The sequence below is a fragment of the Elephas maximus genome, chromosome 19 (assembly GCF_024166365.1).
Source record: "Elephas maximus indicus isolate mEleMax1 chromosome 19, mEleMax1 primary haplotype, whole genome shotgun sequence".
NCBI classification, from domain to species: domain Eukaryota; kingdom Metazoa; phylum Chordata; class Mammalia; order Proboscidea; family Elephantidae; genus Elephas; species Elephas maximus.
In genome coordinates, this window is record NC_064837.1 from 71,388,903 (window position 1) to 71,407,016 (window position 18,114).

An 18,114-nucleotide genomic window follows, 5' to 3' on the forward strand; every position below is an offset into this window, starting at 1 on the left:
AAATTCACAGTTAAAGTGGACAATTCGGTGGCTTCTAGTACACTCACAGTGTTGTGCAACCACTACCTGTATCTAGTCTGTTTTCTTCATCCCCAAAGGAGGCCCCAGTCACTCCCCACCGCCTCCTCCCCTCCAGCACCTGGCAACCACCAGTCGGCATTCTGCCTCCATAGATTTGCCTCTACTGGATGTTCCATATAAATAGAATCATACAATATGTGACATTTCTTGTCTGTTTTCTTTCACTGAGCCTTGTGTTCTCAAAATTCATTGTTGCGCTGGCAGGTTTCAGAGCCTCATTCCTTTTCATGGGTGAATAATATTCCATCGCAGGATAGACCATATTTTGTGGATCCATTCATCAGTTGACGTATGTTTGGGCTGTCTCCACCTTTTAGCTATTGTGAATAGTGCTGCAATGAACATTCATGGACATATATTTTGTTTGAGGACCAATTTTCATTTCTTTTGGGCAGATATGGAGCCCTGGTGGCCCAGCGGTTAAGCGTTCGGCTGCTAACCAAAAGGTCAGCACTTCCAATCCACCAGCCTCTCCTTGGAAACCCTATCGGGGTTTTTTGATGATGAGTACAACACACCATTCCTCTTCAAGTTGTCATTCCTGGCATAGCAGACCATATGATTCAAAATGGCCAATACCAGTCCATTTGAGCTCACTAATGCCTAGGGTATCGATGTTTATGCGTTCCATTTCATTTTTGATGATTTCCAATTTTCCTAGATTCATACTTCGTACATTTCACATTCCGGTTATTAATGGATATTTGCAGCTGTTTCTTCTCATTTTGAGTCGTGCCACATCAGCAAATGAAGGTCCGGAAAGGTTGACTCCATCCACGTCATTAAGGTCGACTCTACATTGACGAGGCAGCTCTTTCCCAGTCATCTTTTGAGTGCCTTCCAACCTGGGGGGCTCGTCTTCCAGCACTATATCAGACAATTCTCCGCTGCTATGCATAAGGTTTTCACTGGCTAGTGCTTTTCTGAAGTAGACTGCCAGGTCCTTCTTCCTAGTCTGTCTTAGTCTGGAAGCCCAGCTGAAACCTGTCCGCCATGGGTGACTCTGCTGGTGCCTGAATACCGGTGACATAGCTTCCAGCACCACGCAGACCCCACAGTACAACGAGCCCATGTTTCTGTCAGCCTGTTGTACTGGGGGGGCTTGCAGCTGCTTTGAGGCTGGAAGCTTTGCCTCCTAGATTAAACCTCTGGTATTCTTCCATCCCCACCGCCCCACTTGGTTTTTAATCTTTCTGGGGTATTTCCTTGATATCTTCTAACCCATCAGTTAAACTTCATTTGAGTTATCATAGTTTGTAATCTTTTTATTTGAAAATAATTTCAAACTTACCTCATTTTTAAGGTTTTGCCACCCTTGAGTTATCGTTCCCTTAATCCACCTCTTTCTTCTCTGAACCGTCTGAGAGGAGGTTTCAGTCATGATGCCTCTTCACCCCTTGATGTTTCAAACCGTGTTTCCTCAGAACAAGGACATTGTCTTACATGACCACAGCACACTGATCAAATTTGGCAACTGAACATTGATACAATACCATTGAACCTACAGCCCACGTTACAATGACCCCCGTTGTCCCCACGGGTCCTAAGTGGCACCGTTCCCTAATCTAATTCAGGATCACGTGTATGTGTCGTCATGAACTATTGTGTGTTTAATTCCCAAGTCCTCTTTCTTGTTCTCTGTACCAATCATAGCTGTAACTACAAGGAGATACAATGTTTTAAAAAACAGATCAGAGCTGATGTTTTGAGAGGACTGATGTGGCCCTGTCGTCATGGGAGCCTTTTTACACGGTGAAGGCGACCATGTGCAGAGCCTGTCTCATGGCAGGGTGTGGAATTGTCCATTTCTGTTTGGTCTCAGAAGGCAAGGACGGGCTTCATTTCCTCTGGAGCCTCACACAATGGGTAGTTGTTGAGTGCCTGGGGTAGCTGGATGTGGGGTCTGGTTCTGGTGCAATGGGCTGAGCCAATGCAGAGATGCAGCACTGTGCGTGTGTGTCTGCATGTGTCTCTGTGTGTGGAGGTACGCATGGAAGGGGGCTGGCCGGAGGCTGTACAGTCACCGGCGGGGTTGTGAGCTCGTGACCATGCCAGGTCCTGGCACATCTGTGGCCACCGCATGTCTGTAAGTCCAGAGGGGTCATAGGTAGTCGTCAATGTTCTCTGAGTTGACCTGGTCCTACGCTGAGCTCTGTGCAACAGGGCTCACTCTCTTCCTGTTCTAGGGATGTGCAAATGTCTTGGGGTTCCCACAACACCCTGCTGTTGGAGGATGGCCCAGGGGGCTTGGGCACCAGGGTTTGCTGAGATGCCTTTGTGGTCCCTCTGGGGACTTCCGGCCATGCTGGAGCCTGGGGTTTCTGGAAGGGTCCAGAGACCTCTGGACTCGCCCTCCCTTCCCCCACCTCACAGTCCTGGCAAGGTGTCCCCCCTCCCCTGCCAGGCACACCCCCTCGCATGACTTTTTGATTTTACAAGAGACAAAACCCAGGAGACAAAATCTGCTCTCCATGCTGAGGTCCCGAAGGGAAGAGCTCCTGCTGAAGAGGGGAGCGAGGAGGGGGACAGACAGGAGAGGAACCCACACATGGAGCCACCTGCTTCCACAGACGACACTCACATGGAGCAGGCAGGAGCACAGGCTGGGCGTGGGAGCCCCCTCCTCAGGGCTTTTCATTCCAGCACGGCCCCCTCCTCCAACGTGTCACCCTAAACCAGGCAGCGGGCCTCAGGTAAACCAACCCAGGCCAGAGTGAGCGAGGTGCCTCCCACCACCTGCCCGCCCACCATGTAAGCAGAACCGCGAGGAACACAGAGCTCCACCATGAAAAAATCATGAGGCACCACACCCCGGGCCTGCATTCAGGAACAATGAGGAGGCCGACCTGGGAGCTGGCCAAGCTGGACCTGGGCAGTGGGTGCCAGGCCCAGAGTGAGGAAATCAGGGCCTGGATGGTGCCCAGCTGCACCCCAGCCAGCTCGGCCCTTGCTGGGGGCAGGCCCAAGAGAGGCCTCCAAGAGGGCCTGGTCAGAGGGAGGCAGGATGGCCAGAAAGCCCAGGGCAAAGACACCAACAGGAGCAGCATGGCCAGGGCTGGGACTGGGGTGGGGGCTCTGGAGAGTGGCTGGGGTGTGGAGAATCTGTCCTCTGACCCCTGGAAGCCCAGTACAAAGTAACTCCCTGGCAGTGGACTGCTGTGGTCTGGTCGCATGGGCTCCCAGGTCCCAGGCCGCCCCTCCCCCAACAATATGCACACACACGGCCTGTGCCAGCTCACACCACCAGCATCGCGTTGCCTGGGCACTGGGTCTGGTGACAGTGCTGGTGGCCATGGCAGTGGGCAGCATGCTGGCAGAGCCCAGGCTGGGCTCCTGTGTCCAGGGCCAGTAGTCTGCACTGGCCACCTGGTCCTTCCCTGCAGCCCTACCAAGGGCCTGTCTGGGTGGGGAGAGGCAGGAGGACCCTCCAGAGGCCAGGCCTGCCCATCCCCAGTGTCCCCAGGGAAGTCCTGGGAAAGGAAGTTTCCCGAGAGCCCCAGGGGAAGGACATGACCAGGTGGGGTAGATACCAGGGGCTAGGGACATTCAAGGCCCTCTCTGCTCCTGTCCCTGGTGGGACCCTCACAGATGGGCAGGGGGCTGAGGCTGGGCCTCTGGCCTTGTCTGCTGGGGGTTTCCACAGCTCAGGCAGCCCTTGCCTTCAGGGCCCAGCTACAGCAAGGGACGTCCATCTGGCTGTGTCCTTGAAGTAGAGCCCTTGGGCGTTGCTCCATAAAATGACCTCTCAGTGTTCTTCAGGAAAAGGATCCCCCTCCTCAAATAAAAAACATTTACATGCATGGGGCTGCCCGTCAACTGTGCATGGACCTGGTCTCGAAGCAGCAAGCTGGGATACACACTCCCACCTCCAGGACGGGCCAGTCAGGTTTGGAAACTGGCAGGTTCATGGGGCACCCCTGGGTAGCCTGGAGAGGCCACAGCAGTGGGCACATCCATGCACCCTCCTCGGCAGGGGTGGGGCCACAGGCAGGGGCGTGGCCACAGAGCAGGGCAGGGCCACAGAGTGGGGGCGGAGCCACAGAGCTGGGGTGATGGCTGAGCTGAGGGGAGGTCCTAGGCAGGGTAGGGTCCCAGGAGGGGTGCTTCCTATTGCCTGCAGGTGAAGCAGGGAGGCTGGACCATGCGAGAGACACCCCAAAGGGGTGCACTGCAGGGTCTGATGGCTGTGCCGGGCTGAAGTGGACCAGATAGCTGGAGGCTGGGTCCAGAGTGCCCAGGGGGCGACCAGTGCACATCCACACACACGGACACAGACACACATTTGCACACACTTGATACAGGCTCACACATACACATGTGCACATGCAGACGTGAACCAACATGCACGCACAATGCACTTGCATGCACACACGTACATGCACACACACAGAGGTGCCTAGACACGCATGCACAGTACTTCACCAGCTCCCAGAGGCTCAGCCCATCACACCAGCACCACCTCAAATGATCCCAGCCACTGATTAAGTACCGATTGTGGAGCCCTGGTGGTGCAGTGGTTAACAGCTCGGCTGCGAACCGAAAGGTCAGCAGTCTGAATCCACCTGCCGCTTCTTGGAGACTCTATGAGGCAGTTCTACTCTGTCCTATAGGGTTGCTATGGGTCAGAATTGACTGGATGGCAATGGGTTTTGTGTGCCACAAACCTTGCTGGGAATCCCCAAAGAAACTGTACCTGCAGGCAGCTGGGTAAGAGCCTGGGGCCTGAGGGCAGGGCAGGACTGCATACCTTCCCACTGACAATGCCTGGGCTGGGGGCCACCTATCAGAGCCCTGCCCCCCTCAGTCATGCATCTGATCAGCACCAGGCAACCCCAGCCCCACGTGGAGCCGAGGGGCCACAGCCACTCCTGGCTCTGCCACCAAGAGGCTGCCCAGAGCCAGGCCGCTTAGCGCCTGGCGGCCCGCTCCTCCTCCAGGCACCTGATGCCAGCGCCAGTCAGCACTAACGAGGCCATCATGATAATCAGAGGACAGGAACGGGACATTCGCTCCTTCGCAGCCTGGCTGGGGGCTGGGAGTGCAGAGGAGTGAGGTCCTCACATGGCAGGCAAGGATGTGTGCCCTGTGGGGTTCCCGGCAGCTCCAGAGGGGGCGGCAGAGGGGACCCATGGGGAGACTGAATGTGGGCAGGTGCAGGGACAGGATCCTGGCTATTCCACACCAGGGGCTACACCCCATCCAGGCCAGGCTTGGACTGAGGGGATACTGTGTGGACTTGGGAGGGGCTGGCCCCAGACTGCATCTTCCTGAGTAGAATGCTGGCATGCAGCTCAGCAGGCACACAGTCAGTGCCCCATAAATTCACGTTGCTGCAGGGGTAGTGGATGAAGCTAGCTAGCCATCAGGGAGGGCCCAGCAGGTGGGCCACGCCTCTCTCCCCCACCACACTGTGGCCTCCAAGTGTGGGGATTGGTTCCCCTCCACCTCTGCCCCTCTGTGGCTTGGAGAACAGAGGAAGGACCCTTGTTCTGCCCCCCAGGAAGCCATGAGGCTGCCCACTCAGACTCTGTGGGACCCCTCAGGGTCCTTGCCACAGAGGACCCACAAGGATGGGTGGAGCTCTGGAGGTGTGGCTGGAAGTACTGTGGGCTCTCACCCTGGTCCTAGGGAAGCCTGAGGGTCACACTCTGTGATGTGGAAGAGGGCACTGCACTGGCCCCAGCCCAGGATGGGTGGCTCTGGTTTCCACTCCTGGCTCCCCGCCCCCGAGGCAGGTGCCGAAGACGGGCATCGGAGCAGCAGGTGGCTGAGGCTGGGGTTGCAGGGCCACTGCAGGCCCTGGAGAGGTACCCACTTGCTGGCCTCTGCCTTCCAGACTCCAGGGTTGCCTCCAGAGCTTGGGGAGGGCTCACCTCACCTGGCTCCCAGACCAGACTCCATAAAGTTCCCACAGTCAGACTGGCCACTTGGTGCAGTTAGCCCAGTGTCTGGTCCCCAAGACTAAGCAGGTCTGCCGTGAGCAGAGGGCTGTGTCACCCAGATGCACCCTTAGAACAGACAGCAGGGTCCCTGGGCCCTAGTACTTGCTTCAGACACATGAGAGTCAGCTGGGAGGCAGAACCTTTGTCCTCAGAGCCCTGGCCGAAGGCCTGAGCCACTTGGGCTAACATCTGTCTGCCCTGTGCATGCCAGCCACAGGCCCCACAATCACCTCCTGCCACCTTCCCACTCCTGCATGAAGTGGGCATCTCCGCTGGACACAATGCCTTGTCCAACCAGAGGGCTTTGACCCAGGGCCAGTGCCTGAGTGTGGACGCACCCTGGCACAGGCTCCAGGTACCATGGAGTCAGGTGCCCGGTCTTGGCCCTCTCACTGGCCTGGATATCCTGCCTGCTGCTGTCCCAGGGGCCACTGGGGGATGTCCGTCTCCAGGGCTGTGGGCTGGAGGCCAGGGGGTGCTGTGGGCTGCAGCCCCTGGGGTGGGGCCTTCCCAGCTCCTGGCGGCAGGAATCAGAGACCCAGTAACTGGATCCCCCGAGGAAGGAGTGAGCTGGCGGCCACCGCAGTGCAGGGCTGTGATCGGGTTGCGGCTGTGCTGCAAGTTTTCCACGGGCAGCTCTTCCTTCAGGAAAGACTGCAGGGCTTCGGGGGTCAGGAGCTTGGAGATGGGGGGAAGGGGAGAGGTTGAAAGGTGCGGCTGCGTGGCAGGCTGGGGCCTGTGCTGGGGGCGTGGTGGAGACGGGAGGTGGTGGTCAGCGCCTGCAGCCAGTGCGCCGGCCCTCCAGCCTGCGGGCTGTGGGCCTCCGGCCACCGGGCGGCTGGGAGTGGCTGAAATCCAAGCCGGGGGTAATTAAAGGCGGTGGCAGCTCCTAAGCGGCCACCCTCGGATCCGCCTCCTCACCCGCCCTCTGCTGCCTGCTGGCCATGTAAGAGCCAAGGCCAGGGCCAGGGCAGAGCGGCGTGGGAGTGAGCCCATGACGGCCGGGCCTGGGGGCGGCAGGCCAGCCTAGTGGAGCCGGGCCTCGGGGGGGCCGTGAACGCCAAGGCCAGTGTCACAGCCCCTCCTGAGCCCAGGCGAGAAGATGCCGACCAATGGGCTCCACCAGGTGCTGAAGATCCAGTTTGGCCTCGTCAACGACGAAGACCGCTACCTGACGGCAGAGAGCTTTGGCTTTAAGGTCAATGCCTCGGCGCCCAGCCTCAAGCGGAAGCAGATCTGGGTGCTGGAGCCAGACCCCGGGCACAGCTCGGCGGTGCTGTTCCGCAGCAGCCACCTGGGCCGCTATCTGGCAGCCGAGGAGGACGGGCGTGTGTCCTGTGAGGCTGAGTGGCCCAGCCGTGACTGCTGCTTCCTGGTGCGGCCGCAGCCCGATGGGCGCTGGGCGCTGCAGTCGGAGCCGCACGGCCGCTTCTTCGGCGGCACGGAGGACCGGCTGTCCTGCTTCGCCACTGCCATCTCCTCTGCCGAGCTGTGGACGGTGCACCTGGCCATCCACCCACAGGCCCACCTGCTGAGCGTGAGCCGGCGGCGCTACGTACACCTGTGCCCCCAGGAGGAGGAGATGGCGGCAGACAGCAACACACCATGGGGCGTGGACGCGCTTGTCATGCTCACCTTCCAGAACCGCCAGTACTGCCTCCGTGCCTGTGACAGCCGCTACCTGCGCAGTGATGGCTGCCTCGTCTGGGAGCCCGAGGCCCGTGCCCGCTACACGCTCGAGTTCAAGGCTGGCAAGCTGGCTTTCAAGGACTGCGATGGCCGCTACCTGGCGCCCATGGGCCCTGCAGGTACCCTCAGGGCTGGCCGCAATCTTCGGCCCAGCAAGGACGAGCTGTTCGACCTGGAGGAGAGCCACCCACAGGTGGTGCTTGTGGCCGCCAACCACCGCTACGTGTCTGTGCGGCAAGGTGATCAGGGCGTGGTGCCCACCGAGCCAGCTGCCATGGACTCTGTGGGATTGTCTGTGTGCGCATATGTCTGTGTATGTGGGATGCGTGTGTGTCCATATGGCTCTGTGTAGCCAAGTGGGTGGGGACATGTGTGTCTGTGTCCGTGTGGGTGGGGATACATGTGTATCATATCTGTGCCTGTGGGGGAGCACAAGTGTGGCTGCACACAGTGTGGGGGGGCCTCGAGGCTGGTGGCCCTTCTCTGGGTGCTTGTCTCGACATCCAGGGAATGTCTCCCTCGAGTGCTGGGCCCACAGGTCAGCCACTGAGTTCCTGACAAGGCAGTGTAGGCCTGAGTGGGCAGAGTGGGTAGTGGGGCCTCACCCCAGCACTGAGGTGCCCCACTTGGCCCCAACCCTCCACTTTTTGGTCTTTCAAGGAAATGGGGGAGGGAGGGGAGCAGGGCATGCCGCACCCATGGGAACCCTCATAGAGTGAGTAGTGGGGTCCTCTCCAGCCCAGGTGGACAATAGCCCCCTGGGTGGGAGGATGCTGGCTCCCTCCCATGGGTGTGGCCTGGCTCAGGGGTAAGGCCTAGACTTGCCAGTCACTGGCCACCCCCTCGTGTGGTTGGTGGACCCTTCATGTGACATCCCTTTAGAACCCCTAATGGGAAGGTGAGTAGTTCCCCCCTCCTGCAAGGAAGCCCAGGGTATGAGGTGGCCCAGAGCTGGGGGGCGTGCCCCTGCCAAGGCCAGCACCCACGGCAAGTCCCCATGAGGGCTGCCAGCTCCACGAGCCCCAGTGGGGTCTGAGTCTAAGGGCAGGAGGGGTTGAGGGGAGCAGGGAAGAGAGTCTGGTGCGTGGAGCCCCCTCCACTCGGGCCTTCCCTGGGCCAGCCCCATCAGCCAAGGAGAAGCTCCGCGTGTCCACTGCAGGCCAAGGGAGGCTGAGGGCATTCTACCATCCAGCCTCCTTGGGCACCTCACCCTCACACTGTCACTCACAGTTCCACCCTGGGAAGGCTGGCCCAGCCCCAAGCACCTGAGAGGACAGGCCTGACTGTGGCTATAGGAACAACGGGCCTGGTGTTCAATGTGCCTTGAACAGATATCTGGTGAGCACTTGCTGTCCAGGCCTGCTGCCAGGTCCTGGGCACCATGGCGGGCAGACAGCCATGGTCCTGTCCATCACAGGTCTGGCCACACCACAGTTGGCCTAGGGCAGGCCTCCTTGTACATCAAGGCTTAGCTGGTTATCAGTGAAACAGGGGCAATGGTAGTGTAAGGCTCTTCCGGCCCCACAGACTTGCTGTGAGTCAGAGGAGATGGTGAACATACAGGGCTGTGGAGGAGATTCATGGCAGCAGTGATGGTTGTAGTGGTGGTAGCAGTGGCAGTCATGGTTCTGGTGATAATAATGGGGATAACGATGGGGATGATAGCAGTGGAGTGGTGGAGATGGTGGTAGAGGTAATGGTGATGATATTGGGGATAGTGGGGATAACCATGGGTGTGGTGGTGGTGATGGTGCTGATGGTGGTGATGATGCTGATGGTGGTGATGATGGTGGTGATGGTGGTGGTGATAATGGTGGTGGTGGTGGAGGTGATGGTGGCAATGACAGTGGTGATGGTCACGATGATGGTGATGGTGACGACAGTGGTGATGGTGACAATGATGGTGGTGATGGTGTTGACGGTGGTGGTGGTGGTGATGGTGGTGGTAGTGATGATGGTGATGGTGATGATGGTGGTGATGGTGGTGGTGGTGATGGTGTTGACAGTGGTGGTGGTAGTGATGGTGGTTGTGGTGAGGGTGGTGGTGAGGGTGGTGGCGGTGACAGTGGTGCTGATGGTAGTGGTGATGGTCATGGTGGTAGTGGTGCTGATGGTAGTGGTGATGGTGGTGGCGGTGGTGGTGATGGTGACAGTGGTAGTGATGGTGGTGGTGATGGTGGTGGTGATGGTCTTGACAGTGGTGGTGGTGGTGGTGATGATGGTGATGATGGTGGTGATGGTGATGATGGTGGTGGTGGTGGTGGTGATGGTGGTAGTGATGGTGGTGGTGATGGTCTTGACAGTGGTGGTGATGGTGATGATGGTAGTGATGGTGGTGGTGATGGTGGTAGTAGCGATGATGGTGGTGATGGTGATGATGGTGGTGGTGGTGGTGGTGATGGTGGTGGTGATGGTCTTGACAGTGGTGGTGATGGTGATGATGGTAGTGATGGTGGTGGTGATGGTGGTAGTAGCGATGATGGTGGTGATGGTGATGATGGTGGTGGTGGTGGCGGTGATGGTGGTAGTGATGGTGGTGGTGATGGTCTTGACAGTGGTGGTGATGGTGATGATGGTAGTGATGGTGGTGGTGATGGTGGTAGTAGCGATGATGGTGGTGGTGGTGATGATGGTGGTGGTGGTGGTGGTGATGGTGGTGGTGATGGTCTTGACAGTGGTGGTGATGGTGATGATGGTAGTGATGGTGGTGGTGATGGTGGTAGTAGCGATGATGGTGGTGATGGTGATGATGGTGGTGGTGGTGGCGGTGATGGTGGTAGTGATGGTGGTGGTGATGGTCTTGACAGTGGTGGTGATGGTGATGATGGTAGTGATGGTGGTGGTGATGGTGGTAGTAGCGATGATGGTGGTGATGGTGATGATGGTGGTGGTGGTGGTGGTGATGGTGGTAGTGATGGTGGTGGTGATGGTGGTGGTGATGGTCTTGACAGTGGTGGTGATGGTGATGATGGTAGTGATGGTGGTGGTGATGGTGGTAGTAGCGATGATGGTGGTGATGGTGATGGTGGTGGTGGTGATGGTGGTAGTGATGGTGGTGGTGATGGTCTTGACAGTGGTGGTGATGGTGATGATGGTAGTGATGGTGGTGGTGATGGTGATGGTGGTGGTGGTGGTGGTGGTGATGGTGGTGGTGATGGTCTTGACAGTGGTGGTGGTGGTGATGATGGTTGTGGTGAAGGTGGTGGTGAGGGTGGTGGTGGTGACAGTGGTGCTGATGGTAGTGGTGACGGTCGTGGTGGTGGTGGTGATGATGGTGGTGGCGATGGTGGTGATAGGTGGTGATGGTGGTGGTAGAGATGGTGGCTGCAGGAACTGTTTTTCATTCTTTATGACCAGCCTGAGTCTGAACCTCTTCCTTTGATGAGGGAATCCTCTCCTCAGCAGATTCCTTTTCCTACTTTAGAGGCTGGGAGCGCCAAGCACCTGCCTCCTTGCTTCCCTTGTAATAAGGCTGAGGGCATAGGACCCAGCCCCTAGGCATTTTGGATTTTGACCTTACAACCAGCAATGCAAGGAAGCAGGATGTGGGCTGTCAGTCCTGGCGGAAGATGGAGGAATGCACCCCTATACTCCAAGGCAGCTGGAGCGGTGGGTCCTGACCCAGCTGTGTCCCTGCCCAGCATCTGTAGAGTGGCACTGTGTCAGTGCTTGGGCTTGGGCCATCTTCCTGGCTGGGCGGCCCCTGAGCCTGCCTGAGTCCCCACGTTGGCTGTTTTTCTTCTGTCAATCACTTTTTTGGCTGCCCTATCAGCCCTGGCTGCTGTGGTAGTGCTGACGGGCAGTATTCAGTCAGAGTATTTACTGCTGCAAGTCACAAAAAAGTGGCTGCCAACTGGCTCACATATTAGGGCGTTGATGATCTCCTGTAACAGGGAGCCTGGACGTCATGGGGTGGCAGGGTCCCAGGCAGGACTCCAGCACCAGTTCAGTGGTGTTCCCAAGGCCCTTCTTGCTTTCTCCTTGTTGAGCTGCCACTTTCCTGGGTCAGCTCTGCCCTCGAGCTGTCACCCTCATGGTCATAAGAAGACTGTTACTGTTCCAGGCCTCACATCCAGACAGGTAGAAAGTACAAAGGGAAAACGGGCACTGGGTCTTCTCAAACCAAAACAAAACCCATTGCCATTGAGTAGATTCTGATTCATAGCACAGAGTTGGAATCACCCCATAGGGTTTCCAAGGAGCAGCTGGTGGATTCGAATGGCCAACCGCTTGGTTAGCAGTCATAGCTCTTAACCACTGCACCACCAGGGCTCCTATATCTTCTTAGGAGCTAAGAAAATTTTCTCCATAAAGCCCAGCAGACATCCCTTCATTCCCATTGGCCAGAACTGAGCCACACACCTGCTGCTCAGCCAGTCCCTGGCCAGGGAGTGGGAAACAGAGGTTTGTAGGGACTAATGGGGATTCCCAAACCCCCTCCCCCACAAGGTTGATGTCCCAGGAGCACATGGCTGAGTGAAGAGGGTGGCCCCAGGACAGCGTCCTGTCTGGAGACAGAAGTACATGAGTGATGCTGGGGAGATGTCAGCAGCGTCCTCCCTGGCGATGGCGAGGGGCCATGGACATGTGGTAGGGCTGCTGTGTCTACTGTGGAATGCTGGACCAGAATGTGCCGGGGCGTGGAGGGGCTCACTCAGTGCAGCACTTGCTGGCTGCCAGTGGGGTTAGCGGTAAATGCTGGCTCGCCTTCCAACGGGCACACGGCTGGATCACTGAATCTGAGCAGTGGTCAGTGTCACCGGTGGGGAGGCAACCAGGGGGGAGCACTGGAGGGAGACGTCTTTGGGAGCTGGTCCCAGCCTCTCTGCTGAGGGTCCCTGCCTGGCACCCTGCTCCCCTTGGGGCAGGGCTGACCACCATGGCTCTCAGGCCCTTGTGGGGCTCTGCCTGCCTGGCCCTCCACCTCTCCTCACACGGCACCAGGTCTGCATGGGGGCTCTGTGGTCTGCCCCTGACTCAGGCTAGAGGGTTGCCACAGAAACAGGGACACGATTATGGGCAAATGTTGGGGGGGTGCCCAGTGCCTGCCTGCTGCCCCACCCCAGGCATAGATGACCCCCAGAAGCAGGCAGAGCCCCAGGGTTCCTGGGGTCCATCATGTGTAAGCAGGGAGGTCGGAGGTGACAGAGCACTGGCTTCTGACTGGTGCCCAGGGGCAGTCTCTAGGCTCTGGCTGTGTCCTGAGCCTTGGCTTGGGAAGGACAGAGACCCCGCTGTGCCCACCTATCGGCTTAAGGCGAGGTATAAATAGAGGCCGGTTGTAAATCCCAGGTCTGGGGGGTAGGGGGAAGCAGATTACCTGCTGATTAGCAGAGTGGGGATTTGCTGGCACGGAAAGGGCTGCTGTGGGGGGGGTCAAGGACCCCCAAGGTGGCAGTGTGTGTGGGATTCACAGTATGTCCCCACACCATCTGAGAGGGCCTTCCACATCTTCTCAAGTCCAGAGGGTTCCAGATGAGGCCCTTCTATCTTTGGGGGTGCCCCAAGAGCAAGCCTCCCTACCCCTCAGGGAGAAGAGTGAGGGGCTTCCCCATTTCCTCCCTCCAGGGGTCAATGTCTCAGCCAATCAGGATGAAGAATTGGACCATGAGACCTTCCTGATGCAAATTGACCGGGAGACAAAGAAGTGCACCTTCTATTCCAGCACAGGGGGCTACTGGACCCTGGTCACCCATGGGGGCATCCAGGCCACAGGCACACAAGTGTGAGAGCCCCATCACTCCTCCACTATCACCACCTCCATCTCTGTCACCTCCACCGATTCCTCCAGCACCACCTTTACCATCACCTCTACCTCCTCTTTATCACTTCCACCACCGCCTCAACCTCCATCATCGCTTCTCCCACCTCCGCCATCGTCACTACTCAGTCCCTTCCCCTTTGCTCATGCTGGGGTGGAGGTGGAAGGGACAGCTTGGTGTGGGGCAGGGTGGGGAAGGCTCTAGGCTCAGGGTTAAAGTCCATGAAGACCATTGCAGCAGCTCAGCCAGGGAAGAATGCTCACTGGGGTACGGGGCAGGCAGGCAGCTCCTAGTGATGGTAGGAATGTCACTGGAAGGGAGGTGCCTATCCCTCCCCTTGGGGTGGTGTGGGGTGCCGGGAACACGGGGTGGTGGTGGGGGGCCAGACCCTACACTCCCTACCTCCTGCCCCTCTGAGTCTACCTTGCCCTGCCCCTTCCAGTTCTGCCAACACCATGTTTGAGATGGAGTGGCGTGGCCGGCGGGTGGCACTCAAGGCTAGCAACGGGCGCTATGTGTGCATGAAGAAGAATGGACAGCTGGCTGCCATCAGCGACTTTGTGGGTGAGAAGCACTCCCTGTCTGCCTGGGGGGCTGGGGTCTTCGCGCACTGACAAGGGCTGCTCAGAGACCTGAGTCTCCACCCCTTTACACCCGAATGCCGTGTGGGGCAGCAGCTGTCTCACTTGCTAGGTCAGGCAGTGGCTCTTGAAATCAGGGGGCAACTAAACCTCAAGAACATCCCTGTCTCCCCTCACACTGGGGAATGAGACCCAGGTGTGGTGGCCTCACCACCTGGGCCACTGATAGGGAAATGGAAGCTCTGGGTCTACACACTCAGCGGTTGAGTCAGGGCCTGTGATACCTCCTGGGAGCCTCGTCCCTGCCTCACTGGCCAGGCCCTGCAGTGCCCTCAGCAGTGCCCTGTCCAATGGTGTCACTAGGGTTGGTGTCACCTCCTCAAGGACCTCCTCCTGTACCAGGCCACACAGAATCCTTAGCATTGATTTTTGTACTGATGTCACTCATAAATCGTAATTCTCGTGTATCACGCCTTCTTTTCCTTTAATTACTACTTCAGTCTCAAAAAAGTTGTTGCTGCAGCTTCCCAAGTACTTGTTGTTGTCAGGTGCTGTCGAGGCAGTTCTGACTCCTAGTGACCCTATGTACAGCAGAGTGAGACACTGCCCGGTCCTGCTCCATCCTCACAATCATTGCTATGTCTGAGCCCACTGTTGCAGCCACTGAATCAATCCATCTGGTTGAGGGTCTTCCTCTTCTTCTCCAGGAACTGGTTCCACAAATACTAATTACCACAATATTGGAGCTAAAACACCAGAAAATTTCACAAAACCATTGGCTATAAAAATACCGGCGGCAACCAGTGCACGTTTATACCGTGTGCAGACAAAACATGATTCTAGGCATCATTGTAATTGGGTAGTAAGGGCACCTGACAAGAGTTCAGAGACTGGGTCTCCACCCTGCCCACCCAAGTGCTGCGTGGGGCAGCAGTCCTGCTTGCCAGGCCAGCCAATGGCTCTTGAAATCAGGGGGCAAGGAGGCTTACAAAGAATATTTTAACTAAAAAAACTACAGGGATGTTTTTATTAAAAAAATGATAAATTTCTGCTGAAACACTGCACAAAAATTTCACAGGCAGTCATTTTGGTGTCACCCCTCTGACAGTGTCACTGGGTGCGGTCTGCACCCCCCTAGTGACACCACTGCCCTGTCCCCCCAGGCGAGGACGAGGAATTCACCCTTAAACTCATCAACCGACCCATCCTGGTGTTGCGGGGCCTGGACGGCTTCGTCTGCCACCGCCGAGGCTCCAACCAGCTGGACTCCAACCGCTCGGTTTACGACGTCTTCCACCTGAGCTTCAGCGACGGCGCCTACCAGATCCGAGGTGCAGGCGGCGGGGACGCAGGCGGGTGTGGGTCGAGGCGCCGGGTGGGGGTCAGAGCTGGGGACCAGGCGGGTCGGGTTGTGGGACCCGGCCGACGCGCTCGTGCCGCCCTGCCCGCAGGCCGCGGGGGCGGGTTCTGGAACACGGGCAGCCACGGCAGCGTGCGCAGCGACGGCGAGCGCGCCGAGGACTTTCTCTTCGAGTTTCGCGAGCGCGGCCGCCTGGCCATCCGCGCCCGGAGCGGCAAGTACCTGCGCGGCGGCGCCTCGGGGCTGCTGCGCGCCGATGCCGACGTGCCTGCGGGGGTCGCGCTCTGGGAGTACTGAGGCCGCTGGCCGCGCCCCATCGCCCATTAAACTGTGTCTGTGTCGCAGCCGCTCGTGGGCTCCGTGGCGCTGCTGGGGCGGGCGGGTCAGCACTTGCTCTGCGCGGAGCCCTCCCCGAGAAGGACCCCCAGGAATCCCGAGGGACGGCGCGGGGGGTGGACGTCCAGCCAAACCACCCCTGTCCGGAGCAGCCACTGCTCTGGGACTACCCTTGCGCCACTCCTTGGCTCACAGTCCCTGGAAACCGAGGGGGAAGACCGCTGCCCACCCAGCAGGGCACCTCCGTGAAAGGCCCCGGCCGGCAGGGCAAAGCCGGTTAGGCGGTCCTCGGGGTCCGCGTGTTTTATGGAGCTGCTCCCTCCCCCCAGGGGCAGGATCTTAGGGCGTTCTGGAGGTGCTGGATGGAAACCACCCCCCCACCCGCGCCGGTGTGGCCTGGTCTTGGGGAGAGGGCCCTTCACAGCCCCTCCCTGCCCTCGGGGAACCCATGTCCTCCTTGCCACCCCTGCCCGCTGGCTGGGACCGGGAACATGGCGGCACCCCTGCTGGTGCCTGGACAGAGGGGCCCCACAGCTCCCCGCCTCGTCAGCCAGCACCAGGACCCCTGGGCAGGAGGATGCCTTGTGGAAGCGCAGGTGACCCACGCCTTCAGAGATGGGATCTGCCTGGCCCTGAGGTTGGGGGTGAGGATAGGGGTAAGGGTGCGCCCAGCAGAAGGGTCACGCTGGGCACGAACACAGGCGACTTCACCCGAGACAGGAACCCCTGCCCTTGCTGGGAGCCTGACCCCTCCCCGCGGGTCCCACCCTCTGATGCTCCGAAGGCAAGTGATGGCATCACCAGCGCCACCTTTGAGTCAGAAAGGCAGGGTGGACAGAAGCGGGGGGAGGGTCATCCAGGAATGAGGATGTTTTAGGAAAGGAAGGGGTGTGTGTCAGGGTGCAAAGCAGGTCCTGGGAGAGGGGCGGATGCTGTCCCCTCCCCACAGGTACAGTAAGAGGGCTGGGCCCCTTGGCGGCCGGCGCTAGCTCGGCGGCTTCTTTCGCCCGAGGTGGCCAAGGGTCGCGTGCGCCGGGCGGGGAGCGGAGTCCTCGTGGCCCCTTCCCGCCTTGCCCCTGGTGGCGGCCGGCTGGGCAAGCATGTTACGAGGGGCGGGCAGGCTGGGGCCCACCTGCAGGGATGTGTTGCCAGGGACCCCTGCCGGCTTGCCCGCTTCGTGGGACCTCAAGGACAGGGTCTCACTGATCCTGGCTAGACAGTGCCCTTGGCCTCGGACACTTGAATAAGTGGAGCTGGGAGCCCTGGCCGCCTCCACAGCACCAGGCCTGGAGTGCGGCCAGTACAGAGAAAGTGGGGGCACCCTTGTCCCCCACAACACCCCCTATTCTGTGGAAATGGTGGGTGGGGGACGCCCCCTCCTGCAAGCCCAGACAGCTGTAAAAGTGCAGTGAAGTCTCTTGGAGGGGAAAGGCCGTGGGGGCACATGGGACAGACAGGAGTTTGTGGGGGCGGGGCGGGGGGGAAGAGCGCCTGGGGAACAGTCTTCTGGCTCACAGGCCTTGTGTCCTGCTGGCCCCCGTGGGGACCCAAGTAGGTGAGCCCTGTGGGTGGCTGGGGACCCTATGCAGCCTGTGCTGGTGAGTGAGGCCGTGGGCAGGTCTGAGGAGCAAGGGCAGACAGGTTTCTGAGGGAGACCCTGGACCTGAAGCACCTCTGGAGGGGGAGGGTGTACTGTCCTCCCTGGTGACCATCGACCACAGGACAGTCTGGGCTCGAGGGGCCCTGTCCACAGAGCACCCCAAGCACCGAGACCCCTTGCAGGGGTCAGCTACTGAAGGAGAGTGCAGAGGGGTCGGCTCCATGTGACCCTGGGACGCCCCAGGGACCGAAGAAAAACCCAAAAACCAAACCCAGTGAAGTCAAGTTGATTCCGACTCATAGCGACCCTATAGGACAGAGTAGAACTGCCCCATAGAGTTTCCAACGAGTGCCTATCGGATTCGAACTGCCGGCCCTTTGGTTAGCAGCCGCAGCACTTAATCACTACACCACCAGGGTTTCCAAGGACGGATGTTGGAGAGTGAAAAAACCAGTCATGCCTGGAGATCCTCAAACAGAAGTTCTTGTATGGCTGCAAAACACGCCCGGAGGGTGCTGCTTACAGCAGGGGGACCAGCCAGTGGAGACCCGCAGATGCCCACCCCTCCTATCCCTCTGAAACAATGCAACACCAGCACCAGAAGAGAGAAGGCAGAGCGTGGGTGTCCCTGGGCCACAGTCCCCACCCCCGGTGGCCCTGGGGTGCCACCACACAGTGCTAGGGACCAGCCCCAAGAGGCACTTGGTTGTGGAATGCTGTGGCCTGGGGTGGCCCAGAGCCCACTGACAGAACTGGGCACTGT

At 58.9% G+C, this 18,114-nt stretch overlaps 1 protein-coding gene across 1 annotated transcript; it reads left to right on the forward strand.

Moving 5' to 3' along the window:
- Positions 1-6,981: 6,981 nt before the first annotated feature.
- Positions 6,982-17,186, forward strand: FSCN2 (fascin actin-bundling protein 2, retinal). Its single transcript, XM_049860607.1, has 5 exons — positions 6,982-7,951; positions 13,281-13,437; positions 13,917-14,038; positions 15,219-15,386; positions 15,507-17,186. Exons 1-5 carry the CDS (start codon positions 7,126-7,128, stop codon positions 15,710-15,712), a joined length of 1,479 nt encoding a protein of 492 aa, XP_049716564.1. The 5' UTR covers positions 6,982-7,125; the 3' UTR covers positions 15,713-17,186.
- The last annotated feature ends 928 nt before the right edge of the window (positions 17,187-18,114 follow it).

What these genes read in the sequence shown, in the direction of transcription:
- FSCN2 (XM_049860607.1), top strand. Translation starts at nt 7,126, where the DNA reads ATGCCGACCAATGGGCTCCACCAGGTGCTGAAGATCCAGTTTGGCCTC. An exon ending in CAGGCCACAGGCACACAAGT is followed by an intron (nt 13,438 to 13,916) that starts GTGAGAGCCCCA and finishes TGCCCCTTCCAG; the next exon opens with TTCTGCCAACACCATGTTTG. An exon ending in TGCCATCAGCGACTTTGTGG is followed by an intron (nt 14,039 to 15,218) that starts GTGAGAAGCACT and finishes CTGTCCCCCCAG; the next exon opens with GCGAGGACGAGGAATTCACC.